Genomic DNA, 23193 nt, shown 5'->3' on the forward strand with positions numbered 1-23193 from the left:
AGGAGAAGGGTATTGAATTGTGTAAGGTGTGGGAAACAAGTAAGGAAGTTATGGAACCTATGACAAAGAGGTGGAAGTACTGGCGCTTTTAAGAAATTTAAAAGTGGATAAATCTCCGGGTCCAGGACCTTGAGGGAAGTTTGTGTAGAGATAGCAAGAGCTCTGACGGAGATCTTTCAGATGTCATTAGAAACGGGGATTGTGCCGGAGGATTGGCGTATTGCTCATGTGGTTCCATTGTTTAAAAAGGGTTCTAGAAGTAAGCCTAGCAATTATAGACCTGTCAGTTTGACATCAGTGGTGGGTAAATTAATGAAAAGTATTCTTAGAGATAGTATTTATAATTATCTGGATAGACAGGATCTGATTAGGAGTAGCCAGCATGGATTTGTGTGTGGAAGGTCATGTTTGACAAACCTTATTGAATTTTTTGAAGAAGTTACGAGGAATGTTGACGAGGGTAAGGCAGTGGATGTAGTCTATATGGACTTCAGCAAGGCCTTTGACAAAGTTCCACGTGGAAGGTTAGTTAAGAAGGTTCAGTCGTTAGGTATTAATGCTGGAGTAATAAAATGGATTCAACAGTGGCTAGATGGGAGATGCCAGAGAGTAGTGGTGGATAATTGTTTATCGGGATGGAGGCCGGTGACTAGCGGAGTGCCTCAGGGATCTGTTTTGGGCCCAATGTTGTTTGTAATATACATAAATGATCTGGATGATGGGGTGGTAAATTGGATTAGTAAGTATGCCGATGATACTAAGGTAGGAGGTGTTGTGGATAATGAGGTGGGTTTTCAAAGCTTGCAGGGAGATTTATGCCTGTTAGAAGAATGGGCTGAACGTTGGCAGATGGAGTTTAATGCTGAGAAGTGTGAGGTTCTACATTTTGGCAGGAATAATCCAAATAGAACATACAGGGTAAATGGTAGGGCATTGAGGAATGCAGTGGAACAGAGAGATCTAGGAATAACAGTGCATAGTTCCCTGAAGGTGGAGTCTCATGTAGATAGGGTGGTGAAGAACTTTTGGAATGCTGGCCTTTATAAATCAGAGCATTGAGTACAGAAGTTGGGATGTAACGTTAAAATTGTACAAGGCATTGGTAAGACCAAATTTGGAATATTGTGTACAGTTCTGGTCACCGAATTATAGGAAAGATATCAATAAATTAGAGAGAGTGCAGAGATGATTTACTAGGATGTTACCTGGGTTTCAGCACTTAAGTTACAGAGAAAGGTTGAACAAGTTAGGTCTCTATTCATTGGAGCGTAGAAGGTTGAGGGGGGATTTGATCGAGGTATTTAAGATTTTGAGAGGGATAGATAGAGTTGACGTGAATAGGCTGTTTCCATTGAGAGTAGGGGAGATTCAAACGAGAGGACATGATTTGAGAGTTAGGGGGCAAAAGTTTAAGGGAAACACGAGGGGTATTTCTTTACTCAGAGAGTGATAGCTGTGTGGAATGAGCTTCCTGTAGAAGTAGTAGAGGCCAGTTCAGTTGTGTCACTTAAGGTAAAATTGGACAGGAAAGGAGTGGAGGGTTATGGGCTGAGTGTGGGTAGGTGGGACTAGGTGAGATTAAGAGTTTGGCACGGACTAGGAGGGCCGAGATGGCCTGTTTCCGTGCTGTGATTGTTAACTGGTTATATGGTTAAATACTGTTCCTAAAAATCACAATATCCAGGAATGGACAGCAGGTTAGTTAGCAGCTCAACACAAGAATGAGGCAGGTATTGGGATCTTTTATGCAGCTTCCATTCCAAACATTTGTTGTGTCTTTCTGGAGGTTCGGACAAGATTAGGGAGATGAATGTTCATACCTGATGCTTTTGACCTGCTTTTTCAGTCTAATTTACGCAGAGATACCTTTGGATATTGGGGTACTGACAGTCAGTAGAGTCCAGGGTTCTTAACCTTGCTTCTGATAGTATACTTCAGCAGCTGATGGTTTATTGTGAATGAAATACTGATGGCTAGGCGTATGTGTTCCATGTCACAGGCCTGGGATGATGTCTTGCGCAAAGGGAAACCAAAAGAAGAGACTTCTGAGTACAAAAAGCGCCTCACTTTGGACCATGAGAAAAGTAAACTGAGTCTGGCTGAGGTCTATGAGCAAGAATATCAAAAACAAACTCAGGTAAGGAGCTCTGCTGGTCTTGGGCAATAAATAGTCCATAGCTGGTTTAGATAGATAGATAGATACTTTATTCATCCCCATGGGGAAATTCAACATTTTTTCCAATGTCCCATACACTTATTGTAGCAAAACTAATTACATACAATACTTAACTCAGTAAAAATATGATATGCATCTAAAAACACCCTCTCAAAAAGCATTAATAATAGCTTTTAAAAAGTTCTTAAGTAGTTTACTTAAATACATTGAGTCCTAACCCTGGCACTTTAACATATCTTACTCCTGGCGGTTGAATTGTAAAGCCGAATGGCATTGGGGAGTATTGATCTCTTCATCCTGTCTGAGGAGCATTGCATCGATAGCAACCTGTCGCTGAAACTGCTTCTCTGTCTCTGGATGGTGCTATGTAGAGGATGTTCAGGGTTTTCCATAATTGACCGTAGTCTACTCAGCGCCCTTCGCTCTGCTACCGATGTTATACTCTCCAGTACTTTGCCCACGACAGAGCCCGCCTTCCTTACCAGCTTATTAAGACGTGAGGCGTCCCTCTTCTTAATGCTGCCTCCCCAACACGCCACCACAAAGAAGAGGGCGCTCTCCACAACTGACCTATAGAACATCTTCAGCATCGCACTACAGACATTGAATGACGCCAACCTTCTAAGGAAGTACAGTCGACTCTGTGCCTTCCTGCACAAGGCATCTGTGTTGGCAGTCCAGTCTAGCTTCTCGTCTAACTGTACTCCCAGATACTTGTAGGTCTTAACCTGCTCCACACATTCTCCATTAATGATCACTGGCTCCATATGAGGCCTAGATCTCCTAAAGTCCACCACCATCTCCTTGGTCTTGGTGATATTGAGACGCAGGTAGTTTGAGTTGCACCATATCACAAAGTCCTGTATCAGTTTCCTATACTCTTCCTCCTGTCCATTCCTGACACACCCCACTATGGCCGTGTCATCAGCGAACTTCTGCACATGGCAGGACTCCGAGTTATATTGGAAGTCTGATGTGTACAGGGTGAACAGGACCGGAGAGAGCACGGTCCCCTGCGGCGCTCCTGTGCTGCTGACCACCGTGTCAGACCTACAGTCTCCCAACCGCACATACTGAGGTCTATCTGTCAAGTAGTCCACTATCCAATTCACCATGTGAAAGGTTTTACTGATCTGGGATATGTAAAGAATATTGGATTGGGATTTTGCATATTGGTGGCTATTCTTTAGTGGAATAGACATACAACGGTAAGTGATTAGATTTGCAGGTAAATCTGTGTTCCAGGGAGAGTTGGCAACCTTGGGAACTGTACCCAGGGCAAGTATAATATCTTCAGTTTAAGATAATGGTTAAAATTCAAACTTTGAAGAAGAAAAACAGAACTGGAGGTGAAATATATTGCTTTATTAACATTGATTTTGCTTTGCTAAGGATTAAGCTAAAATGGGTGAAGAAGTGGAAGGGGTTGGCCTTACCTATGAGTGTGATAAGGTGTTGATCCTGTATCAGCAAAGTGAAACTTCAGCTTTGTACTTGTCACTGCAGCAAAGGACTGAAGTGGAGGAAAACCAGCAGTACACGGAGATCCAGAAAGTGATGGATTCTTTATTCCTCAAATTGGACGCTCTCTGCAACTTCCAGTTCACCCCCAAACCAGTGAGTAAAAAACTGTAACACCATGAATGCCTGGAGACCATGTGTTTGAGGCACAGCTCTTTCTGATAGCATTATATAGCATGTTAAAGTTCTCCTGGACCTGATGCTTTCATTGTGACACAGCTGATTCCTGGACGTAATGTATTGGGACACCACCATCTCTTGAGTGTGTGTTTTGATGAATATGCTGTTTGTGTCTAATGCTGGCTACTGGTGTGGCAGAGATTTCAGCTTCAGTGCACATTTGGTTTAGATCACTGCCTTTCAGCAGTGAACCACATTGTGCCTGAGCACCCCTGAAAGTTGGTCTCTTTCCCTAATCTGCGTTGCTGTATGTGTCTGGACAAGTTGTATTTTGCTATGATGTCCCTAAGATTGGCTATCTCAAAATGTAAGTTAACACATAAAGTGTAGTCAGTAGGGTAAGTAAGCTCTTAAATGGCCAGTGCCTGTGTGGGTCTAGAGTGTATTCTCAGAAGTTAGAAGAGAGATTGCAGACCAAGCTGATAATATAATCTTCACTTTTGCTGGAATGGATTTGTATTGTATTTGAGCCTAGTTTTGAAAAGTCACAAATTCCAGCATCTAAGCCCTTCATTTCAAATCCTTGCACTGGACTTTATTATTAAGTAGATTATTGCAGCTGCTCTTTGTGATGCTGTAGACACTGTGCCATTCCTGTAGTTCATTGCATACTGACCATCTGATCTTTGTACCTTGAGTGACTTAGTCATCTGCAGAAACCTAGAACAGGTCTTTGTGAACACTTCATTCACTGCATACTTAGATTGTGAATGCCCCATGGTGTGAGACTGAGGTAGGAACATAATATGCACTGCCTATCTGTTAGTTGTTCATGTTGGAGGAGGATTGTTGGCATTGAGGACACAAGTACAGAAAGGTGCTGGAAAAAGCGAAAACATCATGAAGAATCCCACCCACCTTGCTTGTGGACTGTTTGCCCCACTCCCATCAGTGAGGAGGCTATGGAGCATCCACACCAGGACCACCAGACTCAAACACAGTTACTTTCTCCAAGCAAAGTTCAAAGTACATTTATTATCAAAGTATGTATACTATATACAACCTTGAGATTCGTCTCCTTACAGGCAGTCAAAAAACAAAGGAACCCAATAGAACCGATTTAAAAGAAGACTGTCAAATAAACAGTGTGCAGAAAAAGAAATCAAATTGTGCAAACAATAAAAGTAAGCAAATAATATTCAGAACTGAGATACATGAAAGTGAGTCCACAGCCACAAAGCTAGTCACAGCTAATCCAGGAGCCCATTAGTTGCACGTCACAGCCTCAGTTCAGCGCAGAGTCAAGCTGAACACCGGTGCCTGACCCTTGCCTCCATCCCTGACGCCCTGACCTTCTCAATCTGGCACTGTACTTAAGTCGGTCAAACAGTGGGTTGTTCCTCATTCTTTGACCTAAGCCTCACCATCTCAATTTGGTCCATACCCGACCTTTTACTACTGAAGCAGTAAAACTGATCAACACTTCCAACTACTAACCCACCCCCTCCACACTCCCAGCCATCACTACTTTATCAATCCTTACAGAATCATCTTAGGTACAGACACTCCTGTCCTTAGTATCACTTTGTGGACTACAATCAATCTATGTACATAAGCTATCATGTATTTATTGAGTTAAAAAATATATTATTTATCTTCTTGTGTTTTTTCTGTACATTGGATCCAGAGTAACAATTATTTTATTTTCCTTTGCATTTGCATACTGGAAATGTCATTAAACACTCTTGAACCTTGAATAAACTGTCATCCTATTGCATGCTTTTAATGGTTCTTATTAATTTTATCAGCCTGTACCTGAGCTGAAGATAGTCTCCAATCTGCCATCCATCAGCATGGAGGAAGTAGCACCCGTGAATGTCAGTGAGGCCACTTTGTTGGCACCAGAAGAGATCAAGGTAAGAGATTAAGTGAAAATCAGTGCAAAGATAAAGGGTTAATGGGATGAGCTCTTCCTGGGGGCATACTAAATTCTGTAGCACCCAGTCATCAGCTGAGCTGCAGCAGGGATGGCTGCATTAGATTTAATCTACACCATTAGATGTAGGGGCAAAATTAGGTCATTCAATTCATTGAGTCTGCTCTGACATTCATTATGGCTGATTTATTAACCCTCTCAACCCCAATCTCCTGCCTCCTCTCTGTAACCTTTTGACATTCTTATTAATCAAGAACCTATCAACCTCTGTTTTAAAAGTGCACACCACACATCACTAGGAGATGTTGGAGTGTGCATAATTAGTTACTTGGCAAGGTCCAATAAAAAGAAGTTAGGTTTAAGCAGAGCAGCCATTGTGTGAGTGGGCCAGCGCTTTTGCTCGAGCGGCTTAGGGGGAGGGGGCGAAGGCTGCAAGTAGATCTTTTCATTTCTTTCTTATTGCACAGTTAGAGCAATGGGAATACCAAGACAGATAGTGGAATACTCTTGTGGGTTCTGGTAAGGCAGTGAAACCTCCAGTGTCCCTGAGAACTACACCTGCAAGAAGTGCATCCAGCAGTAGCTTCTAACAGGCCGTGTTAAGGAGCTGGAGCTGGAACTGGATAAATTCTGGATCATTCGGAAGGCTGAGGGATTAATAGACAGGACATACAGGGAGGTAGTTGCACCCAAGGTGCAGGACACAGGTAACCGGTGACTGTCAGGAGGGTGAAGGGGGTTAGGCAGCAATAACAGCTATGGATACTGTTTGGTGGGGGGGGGGGGGGGGGTGAATTGACCTAGAAGAGGAAAGCTGCAGCGGTCAGGTCTCTGGCACTGAGTATGGCTCTGAGTGTGATTCAGAATGGAAGAAGGGAGAAGAGGCTAGCTGTAGTCAGGGGATTTAATGATTAGGGGAACAGAAAGGAGGTTCTGTGGATGAGAACAAGATTCCCGTATGATATGTTGGGTGCCAGGATTAGGTTCTTCTCGGATTGAGTCCACAGCATTTCTTAAGTGGGAGGGTGAGCAGGCAGAGGTCATAGTCTACATTCCTACCAATGAGATGGGTAGGAATGGTGACGAGGTCCTGCAAAGTGAGTTCAAGGAGTTAGATGCTAAATTAAAGCACACGACCTCCAAGGTTGTGCTCTCAGGATTGCAACCCATATCACGTGCTCATGAGGCTAGAAATAGAACGATCATACAACTTAATATGTGGCAAAGGAGATGGTGCAAGCAGGACGTTCCTCCAGCAGACAAGATTAAAAAGAAATCCAAGAGATTCTACAGATATATTAAGAATAAAGTTGGTCCTCTTGAAGTTCTGATTGGTTGTCAATGCATGGAACCGAAAGAAATGGGGAGATCTTAAATACATTTTTTTTTGCATCTTATTTACTTGAGATTTGGAAGCAGAGTCTATATAGAAGTCAGGCAAAACAGCTGTGAGTAATGGACTGTTTACAGATTACAGAGGAAGGGGTATTTACTGTCTTGAGCCGAGTTAGGGTGGATAAATCCCCAGGAACTGACAAGTTATTCCCTGGACCGTTGTGGGAAATAAGATGCTGGAGGATTGGAGGAAAGCTAACACTTTGTTGTTTAAGAATGGCTCGAAGACTAAGCCAGAAAATTATAGGCCAGTGAGCCTGACATCAGTAATGGGAAAAGTGATTGGAATTATGAGGGATTGGATATATAAGTATTTGGATAGACTAGCAGTGACTGGGGATAGTCAACATGGCTTTGTGCATGGTAAGTTGTGTCTAACCAATCTCATGGAGTTTTTGAGGAAGTTACCAGGAAAGTTGATGAAGGCAAGGCAGTGGATGTTGTCTACGTGGACTTTGGTAAGGTCTTTGACAAGGTCCTGCATGGAAGGTTGTTTAAAAAGGTTCAGGCGTTTGGCATTCAAGATGAGGTAGTCAATTGGAATATACATTGGCTTTGCAGGAGAAACCAGGGAATGATAGTAGATGGTTGATCTCTCTGACTGGAGGCCTGTGACAAGTGGTGTGCTGCAGGAACTGGTGCTGGGTCAGTTGTTCGTCATCTATATCAACAGTCTGGATGATAATGTGGTAAGCTGGATCAGCAAATTTGCGGATGACACCAAGATTGGAAGATTAGTGGACAGTGAGAAAGACTATCATAGACTATAACTGCATCTGGACCAGCTAGAAAAATGGGCTGAAAGATGGCAGATGGAATTTTTGGCAAGTGTGAGGTGTTATACTCTGGGAGGACAAGCCAGCGTAGGGCTTACATGGCTAGCAGTGGGGCACTGAGGTGTGCTGTAGAACAGTCAGATCTGGGAGTACAGATCCATAATTCCTTGAATGTGGTGTCTCAGGTAGTGAGGATTGTAATACTCAATACTTCATAAATCAAAGTATTGAGTACAGGAGTTGGGATGTTATGTTGGAGTTGTATAAGGTGTTGGTGAGGTCTAATTTGGAGTATTGTGTGCAGTTCTGGTCACCTACCTACCGAAAAGATCTGAATAAGATAGAGTGAAGAGAAAAATTACAAGGATGTTGCCAAGACTTGAGAACCTGAGATATAAGGAAAGATTGAAAATGTTAGGACTATATTCCTGAGGGAAGATTTGATAGAGGTATAAAGTTATGAGGGGTATAGGTAGGATAAAAGCTAAATGAGACTAGAACTAGAGGTCATAGGTTATTGTGAAAGGTGAAATGGTTAAGGGGAGCATGAGGGGGTACTTGATGAGAAAATCTGCAGATACTGGCAACACACACAAAATGCTGGAGGAACTCAGCAGCCCAGGTAGCATCTATAGAAAAGAGTAAACAGTCGACACAGGACTTCAGGATGCTGAGAGTATGGAACATGCTGCTAGTGGAAGTGGATTTGGTTGAATTTCAGCATTTAAGAGAAATGTGGATAGGAATACAGATAGGAGGGGTATGGAGGGCTATGGTCCGGGTGCAGGTCAATGAGACTAGACAGATTAATGTTCAGCACTGACTAGATCGGCCGAAGGGCCTGTTCTGTTCCATCATGTTCTATGACATTAAATACACCCAATGACTTGGCTTCCTCAGCTATCTGGCAATGAATTCCACAGATTCATCACTCTCTGGCTAAGGAAGTTCCTCCTCACCTCTACTAAAGCAAAGTCTTTGTATTCTGGGGTTGTGTTCTCTGGTCATAGACTTCCCCACTATAGGAGCTATCCTCTCCACGTCCACTTTTATCACATAAACCTTAACATACAGTGAATTACGTCATTTGTTAAGAAGCAATACAATTTGAGAATGGGCTGAGGGCACATATTCCGGCAACAACATAGCATATCCACAATGTTCAACCTCTGACCATTAATAAGAGTTCAATGAGCGCCCCATACTTGGTCCCTGCCTCTGTATTCAGTGGCTCTATACCAGACACAGTGTATGCAATGTACACTGGATTAGATTCATAAGCATGTGTTTGAGGTTCATGCTTTGAGTGACTCTGCTGCCTCTGTCTGGGGAAAGGCTGTTTTGTACGAATACTGGTGAGATTCGTGCTTGGTGTCTCTGTTCTTCTGACTGTTGATGATTATAGGAGAAGGGCCGAGCCGGGGTTCTTCAGGGAGAAAATGAAAAGACACCAACAGACAAAAAACGGGAGAGAAGACAGAAGAAGAAGCTGAAACATCTGAGAATACGGGCAAAAGAAATGCGTCAGAAAAGTCTAGAAAAGCAGAACGTGAAACTGAGCAATAAAGAAGAGAAGAAAATGAATGTTCAGAAAGCAAAGAAGCTGGCTCAGCAAGGAATGGTGCTGCTGCTGAAGGTGAGTGCAGACACTCAGCGAATAACTTTAGGGAAGGTAGTGTGATCTGGCTGCTTAATGTGCCTCATTCTGATTGAAGAAAGGAAGTTTTATATCCTTTGTAATTGTTCCCCACAATAAGTACCAATTAAATTAGCTCCCTGCAAATTTTCATTTGTCTAGTCCAGCTGGTTCCAACCCCTCTATCAGCTTCATTTTAACTTCTCAGCAAAGGTTAAAAATATATTTCCTTCAACAGAATAGCTTACATGGAAGGAAGGAAAAGTGGAAGGCAATGTGGGAAGGAAGAGTTAGTTTTATCTTAGGTCAGCACATTTTTGTGGGCCAAATGGCCTGTTCTGTGCTGTAGTGTTCTATGTTTTAGAAGATACTGGGAATAAAAACGAAGTCCATCAGTATCTGAGAGAAAGCTGGTTAATATTATGGCAGGGTCCTTTAATGGCTGGAATGTGATTGGGTGGCATGTCTTCACCATTTTGCTATACTATATAATTACTGGCTCAGTTTACCTGCCTGAGTAGTTTGATCCCCTCTGTATTATCTGCTTGTAATTCCATTCAATCTTCCTCTTAAGTTTGCATACATTGCTGACCTCTGAATTATTGGCATGCTGATAGAAATATATTTCGTTACAATATATTCTTGTACTGTTGGGCATTGTGTGCTGCAATCTGTGTTCCCCATTGTAATTCAGCTCATGCATTTAAAAGCAGCATTCTTTTTTTAAACAAGAAATATAATAACGTTTTTTTTCTAATTACAAAAAGGATGAAGGTAAAGACAAAACTCTGCGTTCATCAAAAGCCTTCTTCTCCCATTTACAAGACCAAGTGAAAGCTGAACTTAGTGGAGTCAAAGCTGCAGGCAAGAAGAAGAATAAGCTTGGGAAACTTTCAGCAAACAAATTGAAACTTTAATACAGATTCCTTCACATGATCAAGACAGTGACAATCCCACTGTGGTGGAACATTGCTTTCCAAAGCCTATTTTTATTTAAAACAGGCTGCTTCCTAAAGAAGTACTACTTTTTTTTTTAACTGTTTTTCACAGAAGGCTACATGTTAGCCTCCTGGGTCTCTGAAAGAGCTTTACCAGACACAGTGGAATATCTAAACTAAACAAAAATACAAACACTGACCATGTCAGATGGCTTCTGTGCAGTGAATGAGAGGTATTTCAGGTTGCTGACCTTTGAGGAGAAACAAAATGTTAGAGATGGAGAGGAAAATAACATCATGGTCTGGGATGAGGTGGAAAGCAATAGAAATGGAACATTTACTAAACTTGGCAGTGCACACCAATGTGACACAAAGCAGTGTTGTTTTCTGTGTTGGATTGTAGCTTCCTGGTAGCAGTTTCTGCAGATTGATGGATGAGAACCTGAGCAGCAGATCATGTGTTCAGAACAGTTTGTTTGGCTCATTGCATTCAATCACACATTCATTTTGTCCCAACACAATGGGACATTTATATTTGATAACCCAATCAGTTTGTGTACATTCCACTTGGAGTGCTGAAACTCAAAGAGATCTTCTTAAAGGTTTAAACTTTTTGTATAATTGAGAGAATTTTAAGTTGTTTCTTGCCCATTATCAATGAAGATTTCATCAGATTTGTATACAGTTTTTTCTGTTTGAAGTTAGAAACAGGCCCAGGCTATTAGACCTCTGACAATGGTAATGTCAGATCTAGCTCAGTGCCACATCCTCATTCCTCTTGATTTCTTTACTATCTGAAAATCTGTCGTTCTGCCTTGAATGTAATTGTGACTGAGCAAAGAGAACCTTTTGGGTTCTTTAAAGAGTCCATCATAGGTTCATCAAAGATTCATTGACCTCTGCACCAAGAAATTTCTTCCTGTCTGACGCTGAATGACCTTCACCTTATTTGGAGACAGTGACCACTGTGTAGAAATTCCAACATGGGGAAATATTTCTACATGCACCATGTCAAATTAGATAATCTCTCACAAAACAGAAGAGTACAGGCCTATCTGTGAAATCTCCCCTTATACAGCAAACTCCCCATCTCATGAATCAGCTTAGTGGACCATCACTTCCTCCATCCATACATCCTCTTTGTATACTGTCACATACCCCATGACTGGGTTAAAGAACCTGCAGAAATGGAAAACACTCCGGAGTCTGGTATTGCTAGAAGCTAATAGTGTTTATTAGTAACTAAGCAATACAGTAATATAAATGCAAATATATTGAACAGGTTAGCAATGAGATATATATAAATAATATGTGTGTGGAACAAAACTAGGCTTTTTCAAACCTAGGGGTAAATGGATAGAGTCTTACGATGATGAAGAGAGTTCAGTTCAGTTTGTGGTATGTAGTTGAGTAGCTTTGGAGAGAGAGGTGAGAGGTGAGCTGGTGCCGTCGATCTTCCCGTTGTCTTCCGAAGTCTTGCTGTAGTCACCGATTATGACCATGACCCGTACGACCATTCTTCATTGGTGGAATTATCACCCAGGCAAGGATGGACACACAAATAATTCCCCACCGGTTGCACCTTTTCACACTGTGAGCCACTGATCGACTTCCCCGAATCGATCCTCCAAAAACCCCACCTTCCTGTGGGTACAACAAAGCTTGTCCAGTGTCCAAAACCGTGTGTCTCCCTGTGTAACAGCGGACCTGGTTTTTATCTCCACATGTTGGACACCAGCTATCTATCAACCTGCTCCGCCCTCCTCTTTCTGCAGGAACTTTACAAGCAGGCAAGTGACCTCGGGGAAAGGTAAACAAACTGGCAGAAAAACCATAGCATCAATCTTTGGAGCAGTTTCTGTCTCTCTCTGTCTCTCATTGCGCTGGATGCCTCCCTCTCTCTCTCTTAATAGCAGCATAGTTCATAGGGTCAATTCTGGACCCCGTTTCAAACTAGGTTTACCCATGACAGTACGGAGACCAGGTCTGGCCACAACACCCCAGAAGTCACCTACAAAGGGCTTCACATAATGAGAGTAGGAAGTCTGAACTATTGTATTCAGATCCTCTTGAAATAAACCCAACTTGCTGAGTAACACACACCAAATGCTGGAGGAACCCACCCAGTGAGTTGGCATCTATGGAGGGGAATGGGCTGAGACCCTTCTTCAGGTCTGGGAAGGAAGGGAGAAGAGGCCGGAATAAAAAGGTGGGGGCAGGGGACAGAGTACAAGCTGGCAGGTGATGGGTGAGACCAATTAAAGGGATCGGTGGGTTGGGAAGGGGGATGAAACATAAGACCTTAAGAGATGGGAGCAGTAATTGAATCTGATCTGCCATTTGACCATGGTTGATCCATTTCTCTCTCAACCCTGTTCTTCTTTCTCCCTGCAACCTTTCATGCCCGGGCTAACCTCCGCCTTAAATATACTCAATGACTTGGTCTCCACTGCTGCCTGTGACAGTGAATTCCACAGATTCACCACCCTCTGGCTAAAGAGATTCCTCCTCATTCTCCATACTAAATTCTGAGGCTATGCCCTCTGGTCTTGGACTCCCCCACTATAGGAAATATCCTCTCCACATCCACTTTATCAAGGCCACCTCACATTCTTCTAGATTCTAGTGTGTACAGGCCCAGAGCCATCAAACACTCCTCATGTGACAAGTTTTTCATTCACAGAATCCTTTTTGTGAACCTCCTTTGAATTCTTTCCAATGTCAGACAAGGGGCCTGAAAATTTTTAAAGTACTCCCAAGTTAGGCCTCACCAGGGCCTTATAAAGCCTCAGCATTACATCCTTGCTTTTAATATTCTTGGCCTCTCTAAATGAATGGTAACATTGCATTTGCCTTCCTCACCACCAATTCAACATACAAGTTAACCTTTAGGAGATACTGCACGAGAACTCTCAAGTCTCTTTACACCTCAGATGTTTGAAATTTCTTTCCTTTTAGAAAATAGTCTACACTTCTATTCCCTCTACCAAAGTGCATGACCATACACTTTCTGACACTGTATTCCATCTGTCACTTTGCCTATTCTAATCTCAGTCCTTCTGTAGCCTCTCTGCTTCCTCAACACTACCTACCCCTCCACCTATCTTCATATCATCCTCAAATGTGGCCACAAAGCCATCAATTGCATCATCCAAATCATTGACATACAATGTAAAAAGAATCCGTCCCATCAGCAACCCTGTGGAACACCACTAGTCACTAGTGGCCAATCAGAAAAGGCTCCTTTTATTCCCACTCTTAGCCTCCTGCCTATCAGCCATTGCTTTATCCATGCTGGTATCTTTACTGTAATACCATGGACTCTTATCTTGCTAAGCAGCCTTGTGCAGCACCTTGTCAAAGGCCTTCTGAAAATCCAGTTGATTTTTCATGCAAGATTTTCCCTTGCTGACGTTGGCCTACTTTATCATGTGCCTCCAGGTACCCTGAACCCTCATCCTTAACAATCGATTCCAACATCTTCCCAACCACTGTGGTCAGGCTAACTGGCTTGTAATTTTCTTCCTTCTGCCCTCCCTTGTTAAAGCGTAGAGCAACATTCGCAATTTTCCAGTCCTCTGGAACCATGTCAGAATCTACTGATTCTTGAAAGATCATTACTAACACCTCCACAATTTCTTCAGCTACCTCTGTCAGAACCCTGGGGTGTAAGCCATCTGGTCAAGGTGACTTACCCTCCTTAAGATCTTTCAGCTTCTCAAGCATCTTCTCTCTAGCAATAGCAACTGCATTCACTACTGCCCCCTGACACTGTCAAACTGTGAGTGTCTTCCATAGTGAAGACTGATGCAAGGTATTTATTCAGTTTGTCTGCCATTTTGTTGTCTCATTACAATCTCTCTAGTGTCATTTTCCAGCAGTCCAATCCATACTCTTGCCTCTTTTTACTCTTATTTATTTATTTTTAATCTTTTGGTGTCCTCTTTGATATTATTGGCTACTTTATATTTCATCTTTTCACTCATTATGATGTTTTAGTTGCCTCCTTTTGGTTTTTAAAAGCTTCTCAATCCTCTAACTTGCCACTAATGTTTGATTTATAATATGCCTTCTCATTTAATGTTGGCTTTGACTTCCCTTGTCAGTCATGGTTCTGTCATCCTGCCTTTAGAATACTACTACTTTTGTATGTACCTATCCTGCACCTTCCAAGTTGCTTCCAGAAACTCCAGCCATCGTTGCTCTGCCATAATCCCAGCTGGTGTCCCCTTACAGTCAACTTTGGCCAGACCTTCTCTCGTGCATCTAAAACTCCCTATACTCCACTGTAATATTGATGCATCTGACTTTAGCTTCTCCGTGTCAAATTGTAGAGCGAATTCTGTCATATTTTGATCACTGTCTGCTAGTATTCCTTTACCTTAAGCTCCCTAATCAAATTCTCTTCATTACACAATACTCAATCCAGAATAACTGATCCCCTAAGTAGGCTGAAACACAAGCTGCTGTAAAAGACCATCTCATAGGCATTCTACGAATTCTTTCTCTTGAGATCCAAAGTCAGTATCAAGCTTATTTTTCAACTTTACCTATATATTGAAATCTCCCATGACTATTGTTACATTGCTCTTTTGACATACATTTTCTGACTCCTATTGTAATTTGTTGCCTACATCCAGGCTGTTTGGAGGCCTATATATAACTCCCATCAGGGTCTTTTTACCCTTGCTATTCCTTAACACTACCCACAATGATTCTACACCTTCTGATCCTATGTCACCTCTTTCTAATAATTTGGTTCAAATTTTTTACCAACAGAGCCACTCTATCCCTTCTGCTTACCAGCCTGTCCCTTGTATCCTGGGATGTTAAACTCGCAACTATAACCTTCTTTTAGCCATGACTCAGTGATGCCCACAATGTCATACCTGCCCATCTCTAACTGCTACCTTATTCTGTATTCTGCATGCATTCAAATATAACATCTTCAGTCCTGTATTTGTCACCCTTTTCGATACTGTCCCCTTTACACTGTCACTCATCCCATTGGCTGCAGTTTTGCCTGACAGTCTCACTACACACTGCAGCTAGTAATATACCATCTGCCCTGCCCTCAGTCCTATCATTCTGTGTCCCACCTCCCTGCCAAATTATTTTGGGGCCACACTAACAGCTCTAGCAAACCCGCCAGCAAGAATATTAGTCCCTCTTGGGTTCAGGTGTAACCAGTCCCTTTTGTGCATATCATACCTTGCCCAGAAGAGTTCCCAATAATCCAGAAAACTGAAACACTGCCTGCCAATTCTTCAGCCTACATTCATCTACTGTCATCCTATTCTTACTCTCACCAACACATGGCACAGGCAATCCAGAGATTACTGGCTTGGAGGTCCTGATTTTCAGCTTTCTATCTAGCTCCTGAAATTCTCTCTTCAAGACCTCCATCCTTTTCCTACCTATGTCATTGCTGCCAATATGTATCAAGACTTCTAGCTGCTCAACCACCCCCTTTAGAATGCTGTGGACCAAATCCCTGACCCTGGCTCTTGGGAGGTAACATGTTATCCAGTTGTCTCTTTCACATCCACAGAGTCTTATGTTTACTCTTCCAGCTATAGAATCCTCTATCACTACTGCAGTCCTCTTCTCCCCCCTTTTGAGCCATAGCAGCAGACTTATTGCCAGAGACTCGTTTGCTGCAGCTCCGCCCGATTGGTTGTCCCTCTCTACAGTATTCAAAGCAGTATACTTATTGAGGGGAATAGCCACTGGGGTACTCTGTACTGGCTGCCTATTTCCCTTCCTTCTGACAGTCACCCCAGTACCTGCCTCCTGCAACTTAGAAGTATACCCTCCCTGTAGTTCCTATCTATTAAGTCCTCATTTTCTTTGTGCAAGACTCCCAGAAAGTTAATTCACAGGTTGAGTCTGTGGTAAAGAAAGCAAATGGAATGTTAGCATATATTTCAGGGGGAATAGAATATAAAAACAAGGAGGTGATGCTGGTGCTTTATGAGGCACTAGTCAGGCTGTACTTGGTGTATTGTCAACAGTTTTGTGCCCCTTGTCTCAGAAAGGATGTATTATCATTGGAGAGAGTCCAGAGAAGGTTCACGAGGATGATTCTGGGAATGAAGGTGTTAATACAAACACTTGGCAGCTTTGGGCCTGTGCTCACTGGAATTTAGAAGAACGTGTAGGGATCTCATTGAAACCTACTGATTGTTGAAAGAACTAGATAAGGTGGATGTGGTGAGGGTGTTTCCTATGGTGGGGGTCTCCAGAACTATAGGGCACAGGTGGCCTTTTGGAACAGGTAAGACCATAAGACAGGAGCAAAATCAGGCCATTCAGCCCATTGAATCTGCCTCAGCATTCCATCATGGCTGATCCCAGTTCCCACTCAACCCTATACACTTGCCTTCTCACCGTATCCTTTGATGTCCTGACTGATCAGGAAACTATCAACTTCCACCTTAAATATCCCCACAGACTTGACCTCCACCACAGTCTGTAGCAGAACATTCCACAGATTCACTACACTCTGGCTAAAAAAAATAAATCCTTTGTTCTAAAAGGACACCCCTTAATTTTGAGTGGAGTGACAGTTGAAATCTTCCAGTCCTCTGGGACCATACCAGAATCAAATGATTCTTGAAAGATCATGACCAATGCATCCATTATCTCTTCAGCAATCTCTCTCAGGACTCTGGAATGTAGACCATCTGGCCTTAAGACCTTTGAGTTTGCCTAGCACTTTTTCCCTTTGTAATAGAAATGGCACTCACTCCTATTCCCTGACACTCACTGATCTCTGGCACCCTGCTAGTTTCTTCAACAGGAAAGAATGATGCAAATTACCCATTAAGTTCATCTGCCACTTCTTTGTTCTTTTACTACTTCACCAGCATCATTTCCAGTAGTCCAATATCAACTCTCACCTCCATTTTACTCTTTATGTAACTGAAAAAATCTTTTAGTATCCTGCTTTATGAGGGCTAGTTTGCCCTCATCTTTTCCCTTCATTGTAGCTTTTATTAAAGTTACATTTTGATGGATTTTAAAAGCCTCCCAATCATCCAAAGTCCCACTCACTTCTGCTATTTATATGCCCTTTCCTTTTATATAGTTCTTAAATTCCCTTGTCAACCATGGTTGCCTACCCCTGTCATTTGAGAACAACTACTTCTGTGGGACATGTCTATCCTGTGCCTTGTGGACTATTCCAGAAAACTTCAGGTATCTGTTCTGCTGTCAACCCCGCTAGCATTCTCCTCCAATCCTCCTGGGCAAGCTCCTCTCTCATGCCTCTGTAATTCCCTTTATTTTTTTTTTAAGTCAATGAGTGGTGAATCTGTGGAATGCTCTGCCACAGAATGTAGTGGAGGCCAAGTCCATGGGAATATTCAAAGCAGAAGTTGATAGATTCCTGATAGGTTGGAGCATCAAGGGATATGGTGAGAGGGGAGGTGTAGGGAGTTGAAAGGGATCTGGGATCAGCCATGATGGAGCAGACACAATGGGTTCAGGGCTTATTCTGCTCCTATGTCTTATAGTCTCCTTTAGGGTTATCGAGCTGGGTGATGACAGGTGGAAGATGCAAAGGGCTGAAGGAAAACGAGGAAAGAAAGTGGGATGGAATCTGAGGGCTCTGGTTGATGAAAGTTAGAGAAATTGATGTTCATGGTATCAGGATGGAGATGACCCAGACAGAATCTGATGCGTTGCTCCTCCAACCTGTAAAGGAGAGATGGATAGACGTGTCACTCTGGGAATGGATAGTCAAATTGGAATGGGTGGCCATTGGAAGATCCTGGCTGTGGGGTTGCAGTTTAGTGGAAACCTCTTAGAATGTGGTCTGTGCCTGGATTGCCTGGCTGGGGTTGGTGGTCAAGGCTGAGACAACAGGAACATGTAAAAGACATTTTAGATCGGCACGCGTATGAAAGAAAAATGAAGCATTCTTTACTGTGTAGGAGAGGTTGCGTTGATTGTTCACATAAGTTAGCACAACGTTGTGAGCCAAAGGGCCTGCAGTGTGTTGTACTGTTCTATATTCTATAGATGCCAATCTCATCATCTTAAAAAATACTGCCTTTTTTTTCAATTAATATGAATGATCTCATTACATACCATCTCCTATGTCCTTGTCCATTCAGTTTGCCTGTCCATATCTCCTTGAAGCTTCTGTACATTCTCTTCACAACCACCTCTTTGGGAATCTTAGCTATTTAGCATGTAAATTATTGATACAGCTTGAACTCCACTGAGACCCCAACACTGATCTCTGCAAAGTTCCACAGATCACACCAACTCCACCTCAAAGCAGACTTATCATTCCTACCAAAGTAAGCAGGCAGTGAAGAAAGCTATGGCATGTTGGTCTTTATAACAAGGGGAGTTGAGTATAGGAGTGAAGAGGTCCTTCTGCAGTTGTACAGGGCCCTGGTGAGACCACACCTGGAGTATTGTGTTTAGTTTTGGTCTCCAAATTTGAGGAAGGACATTCTTGCGATTGAGGGAGTGCAGCGTAGATTCACGAGGGACTGTCATGTTGAAAGATTGGAGCAACTGGGCTTGTATACACTGAAATTTAGAAGGATGAGAGGGAATCTGATTGAAACATGTAAGATTATTAAGGGATTGGACACATTAGAGGCAGGAAGCATGTTCCCGATGTTGGGTGAGTCCAGAACCAGAGGCCACAGTTTAAGAATAAGGGGTAGGCCATTTAGAATGTAGTTGAGTTAAAACTTTTTCACCCAGAGAGTTGTGGATCTATGGAATGCTCTGCCTCAGAAGGCAGTGGAGGCCAATTCTCTGGATACTTTCAAGATAGAGCTCTTAAAGATAGCGGAGTTAAGGGATATGGGGAGAAGGCAGGAACGGGGTACTGATTGTGAATGATCAGCCATGATCACATTGAATGGCGCTGCTGGCTGGAAGGGCCAAATGGCCCACTCCTGTGCCTATTGTCTATAGTAAAAAGAGAAAATGCTAGTCAGGCAGAATCTATGGCAAGTGAAGCTGTTGACACCCCTTATCTGAGCTGCAGAAGGGGAAAAACAATCTTGTTTTCAATAGCTGAGAAATTGGGGTGGGGTGATGGGTAGAATAAGCGAAAGGGTAAAACCAGATGATGTGTGGCAGTGAGAGCACATCAGTTCTATGTGTCCTGTTGCTAATAGCAGAAGTGTGGGACCTGCCCAGCAGCAAGATTACTAAGTATTTACATTCACCAAGGAGAAAGCCATCATAGGTTGGAATTGTGAAATTGTGCAGCATGTTACATGAAATGAAAGCAGTATTAGGTGACTTAACAGGCATTAAAGTAGGTAAATCCTGCTGATGGACCATTAAAACGATTAAGGTAGGTAAATAATATATCAGTTGTGGACTTAATAAAAATAATCTTAGACAAATATGTCAGTACAAAATCAGAGTCTACACCAACCAGAAGCCCTGGATAAACCCTGGGATCTGCAATTTGCTGAGGGCCAGATCAGAGGCATTCAAATCTGGTGACCAAGTAAAGTACAAGAGGTTCATGTACAGTCTCTGGAAAGTCATTTCACCTGCAAAGTGGCAATTCTGGACCAAACTTGAGTCACTGAAGGATGCTTGACAGCTGTGGCAGGGTTTGAATGTAATCTAGAAAGCAAAGCAGGTGATAACCGGGTTTCGCTCCCAAATAAGCTCAATATTTACTAGGGCTCTCAAAACATGGAGGAACCATCACAAATTCCTACAGCCCCTGATGACACTGATTTCAGTCTCTAAAGCCAAAGTGAGAGTATCCTGCAGGTAGGTGAATCCATTAAAAAAAAAAGCAGGCAGCCCAGCACTTGTATCTACTGTGATGAAGTGTTTTGAGAGCTTGACAAAATATATACACTCCTGCCTGAGAAGCAACTTGGATTCACTCCAATTTTCCTACTGTCACAACGGATGGCATTTCATTGGCTCTTCAACTCTGGAACATCTGGATGGTGAAGGTCAGGTGAAGGGTACGGGTATTGAAAGCCTGGAAGAGGCAGATGTCCCGTTTGAGTGTGTCCAAGATGTGGATGCACGTGGTACTGAACCTAGTAATGGAGCTCAGAAAAAGTCTGAGGTATTTGATTCAGTTGAAAAGGAATGCAGTCTTTGTGGGTCAGATGGACTTGGTTCAGTGAAGAAAGGGTTAACCTTGGTAATAGTGGGAAGTGAGAATTCCCAGTTGTTTGTGCTCGAAGGTGTGTTAAAAGTTAGTGAGGAGATACAAGGTGGTGAGGTGAATATTATTATTGAAGGAAAAGGGAAAAGTGTAGTTCCTAAGCTGAATGAAGAAATTTTAAAGTCTGGATTGATGTCAGAAGCAGCAACCAGGCTACAGAGACAATGGCTTGGTAACGCGGTGCCTGCGAATCAATTACAGGTTGAGTTGGAATGTAAAGGTGCCCCACACGCTATTGTTATTCAAGACTGTGGTGTGAAAAAGCAGAATTCGAAATGCTGTTTTAACCAAGAGGGATCGCTTGCAGATCTTAAATTGAGAACTAATAGCATGAAGGGTCCTGAAGAGAAAACTAGCAACTCGCTTAAACTTAAAGAATTGTGTGGAAATTCGGAAAATGGTCTGTTTGGAACACATTGTTGATAAAAATGAAAGAAGCTCACCACGTGGGAGTTAACTGGAAAAGGGGCGAGGGTTAACGGGATGCCATTTTCACTAACAGGATCCGGTTTTAAGGAATTTCGACAAAGCATGTGAATAATAAAGACAACCCCCATGGAAGACTGACTGTTAAGTTTGAAAGTAACTTAAAGATTAGTATTTGCATGAACTTTTGTAGTATACACGTAAGCTAAGATCACAACTCTTTAGTTTTTGTTTGCTGAAGAAAAGGAATAAAAATAGGTGGTTAGCAAATTGAAGTCTGATGCTACAAGACTTTAGTAAAGTAGAAGATGTTAAGATATTAAAGGAAGTGACAATGTAATCGTTAACTGTTTAGATGCTGAATGGAATGTATAACTGTATTACTCTGTAGTGAAAAAAAAACTCTTTTGTATTGTGTTAGATTCTAAAATCCTGTAAGACTCTGTACTAATTCATTTTTACCGATGGTAAAAAGGCTTTGAAGGAAGGGGGTGTTACGAATGTGCCACAACTCTGAGGGGCCGAAGGGTACAAAGTAGCCCCCTCCTTTTTGAGAATCGCAAGATCGCTATTAATTCGGGCCTGGGACCCAGGAAATGAGAGAGAGACGTCCAGAATACACAAGGCTTGGAATGTGTCCTGGCCTCAGCAAGGCGGAACCATTGATAACGGCTATTGTCTCTTGGAGACAGAATTGTGTATTGAGTACTGTACTATTCATTGAAGCCCTCAGGGGATGACCAGAGTGGGCTGGTTGAGGGATTGCATCATCTCAACCTGATTGACATCTGAGACCCAGTGAGTAAGGATAAAAGAGGATCTGGGGAACAACCCCTTTAGACACACCAGGAGAAATGTATGAGACCGGTGGGGACTTGTGTGTGTGTCCATCCTTGCCCGGATGACAAGTCTTCCATGGAACGGCCTCGCTAAAGGACGAATACGGACCAAGATCAGATAAAGGAAAGCTGGCAAGTTTCTAAAATCTCTCTCTCTCCAACCAAAAGGCTGCAGCCTGAATGAACTGAGTGACTTTTATATTTCCATCGGACAATACATTATCCCCTAGACAACGATAGAGCTTATTTCTTATTGATTATTATTATACCCGCACTTTTAAATTTAGTATTGACGATGTATATTATCTGTATATTTGCATTGATATTATTTTTGTGTATTTTTTACCAATAAATACTGTTAAAAATAGTACCATCAGACTTCAACGGACCTCTCTATCTTTGCTGGTAAGTGACCCAGTTACGGGGTTCGTAACAGTGGGAAGAGGAATAGTCCAGGTGAGAGTCTGTAGGCTTATAGTAAATATCAGTATATAAGCCATCTCCAGAGATGGAGACCGAAAGATCAAGAAAGGGGAGGGAGGTGTCGGAAATGGACCAGGTAAATTTGAGGGCAGGGTGAAAGTTGGAGGCAAAGTCAATGAAGTCAACGAGCTCAGCATGAGTGCAGGAGGCAGCGCCAATGCAGTCGTCAATGTAGCGAAGGAAAAGAGGGGGACGGATACCCGTATAGACTTGGAACATGGACTGTTCCACAAAGCCAACAAAAAGGCAGGCATAACTGGGACCCATACGAGTGCCCATGGCTACACCCTTGGTTTGGAGGAAGTGGGAGGAGCCAAAGGAGAAATTATTGAGAGTAAGAACTAATTCCGCTAGACGGAGGAGAGTGGTGGTAGAGGGGAATTGGTTAGGTCTGGAATCCAAAAAGAAGCGAAGAGCTTTGAGACCATCCCGGTGGGGGATAGAGGTATATCGGGACTGGATGTCCATGGTGAAAATAAGGCGGTGGGGGCCAGGGAACTTAAAATCATTGAAAAAATTTAAAGCATGAGAAGTGTCACGAGCATAGGTGGGAAGAGATTGAACAAGGGGGATAAGACAGGTATGCAGAAATGAGTTCGGTGGGGCAGGAGCAAGCTGAGACAATAGACAATAGGTCTACCTGGACAGGCAGGTTTGTGGATCTTGGGTAGGAGGTAGAAACGGGAAGTGCGGGGTGTGGGAACTATGAGGTTGGTGGCAGTGGATGGGAGATTCCCAGAGCTGATAAGGTTGGTGATGGTATAGGAGAC

The 23193-nt window shown here is 42.7% G+C and overlaps 1 protein-coding gene across 1 annotated transcript in view; it reads left to right on the forward strand.

The window, feature by feature from the left end:
* Nucleotides 1-11176, forward strand: part of mphosph10 (M-phase phosphoprotein 10 (U3 small nucleolar ribonucleoprotein)) — a 31438-nt gene extending 20262 nt beyond the window's left edge. Inside the window, exons 7-11 of the mRNA XM_073024736.1 lie at nucleotides 2000-2137; nucleotides 3683-3793; nucleotides 5626-5733; nucleotides 9330-9560; nucleotides 10328-11176. Coding sequence (XP_072880837.1) covers nucleotides 2000-2137; nucleotides 3683-3793; nucleotides 5626-5733; nucleotides 9330-9560; nucleotides 10328-10477 — 738 coding nt within the window. The 3' untranslated portion in view covers nucleotides 10478-11176. The remainder of the gene's footprint in view (nucleotides 1-1999; nucleotides 2138-3682; nucleotides 3794-5625; nucleotides 5734-9329; nucleotides 9561-10327) is intronic.
* Nucleotides 11177-23193: the final 12017 nt, after the last annotated feature.

This window comes from Hemitrygon akajei, chromosome 21 (genome assembly GCF_048418815.1).
Source record: "Hemitrygon akajei chromosome 21, sHemAka1.3, whole genome shotgun sequence".
Taxonomy (NCBI): Eukaryota; Metazoa; Chordata; class Chondrichthyes; order Myliobatiformes; family Dasyatidae; genus Hemitrygon; species Hemitrygon akajei.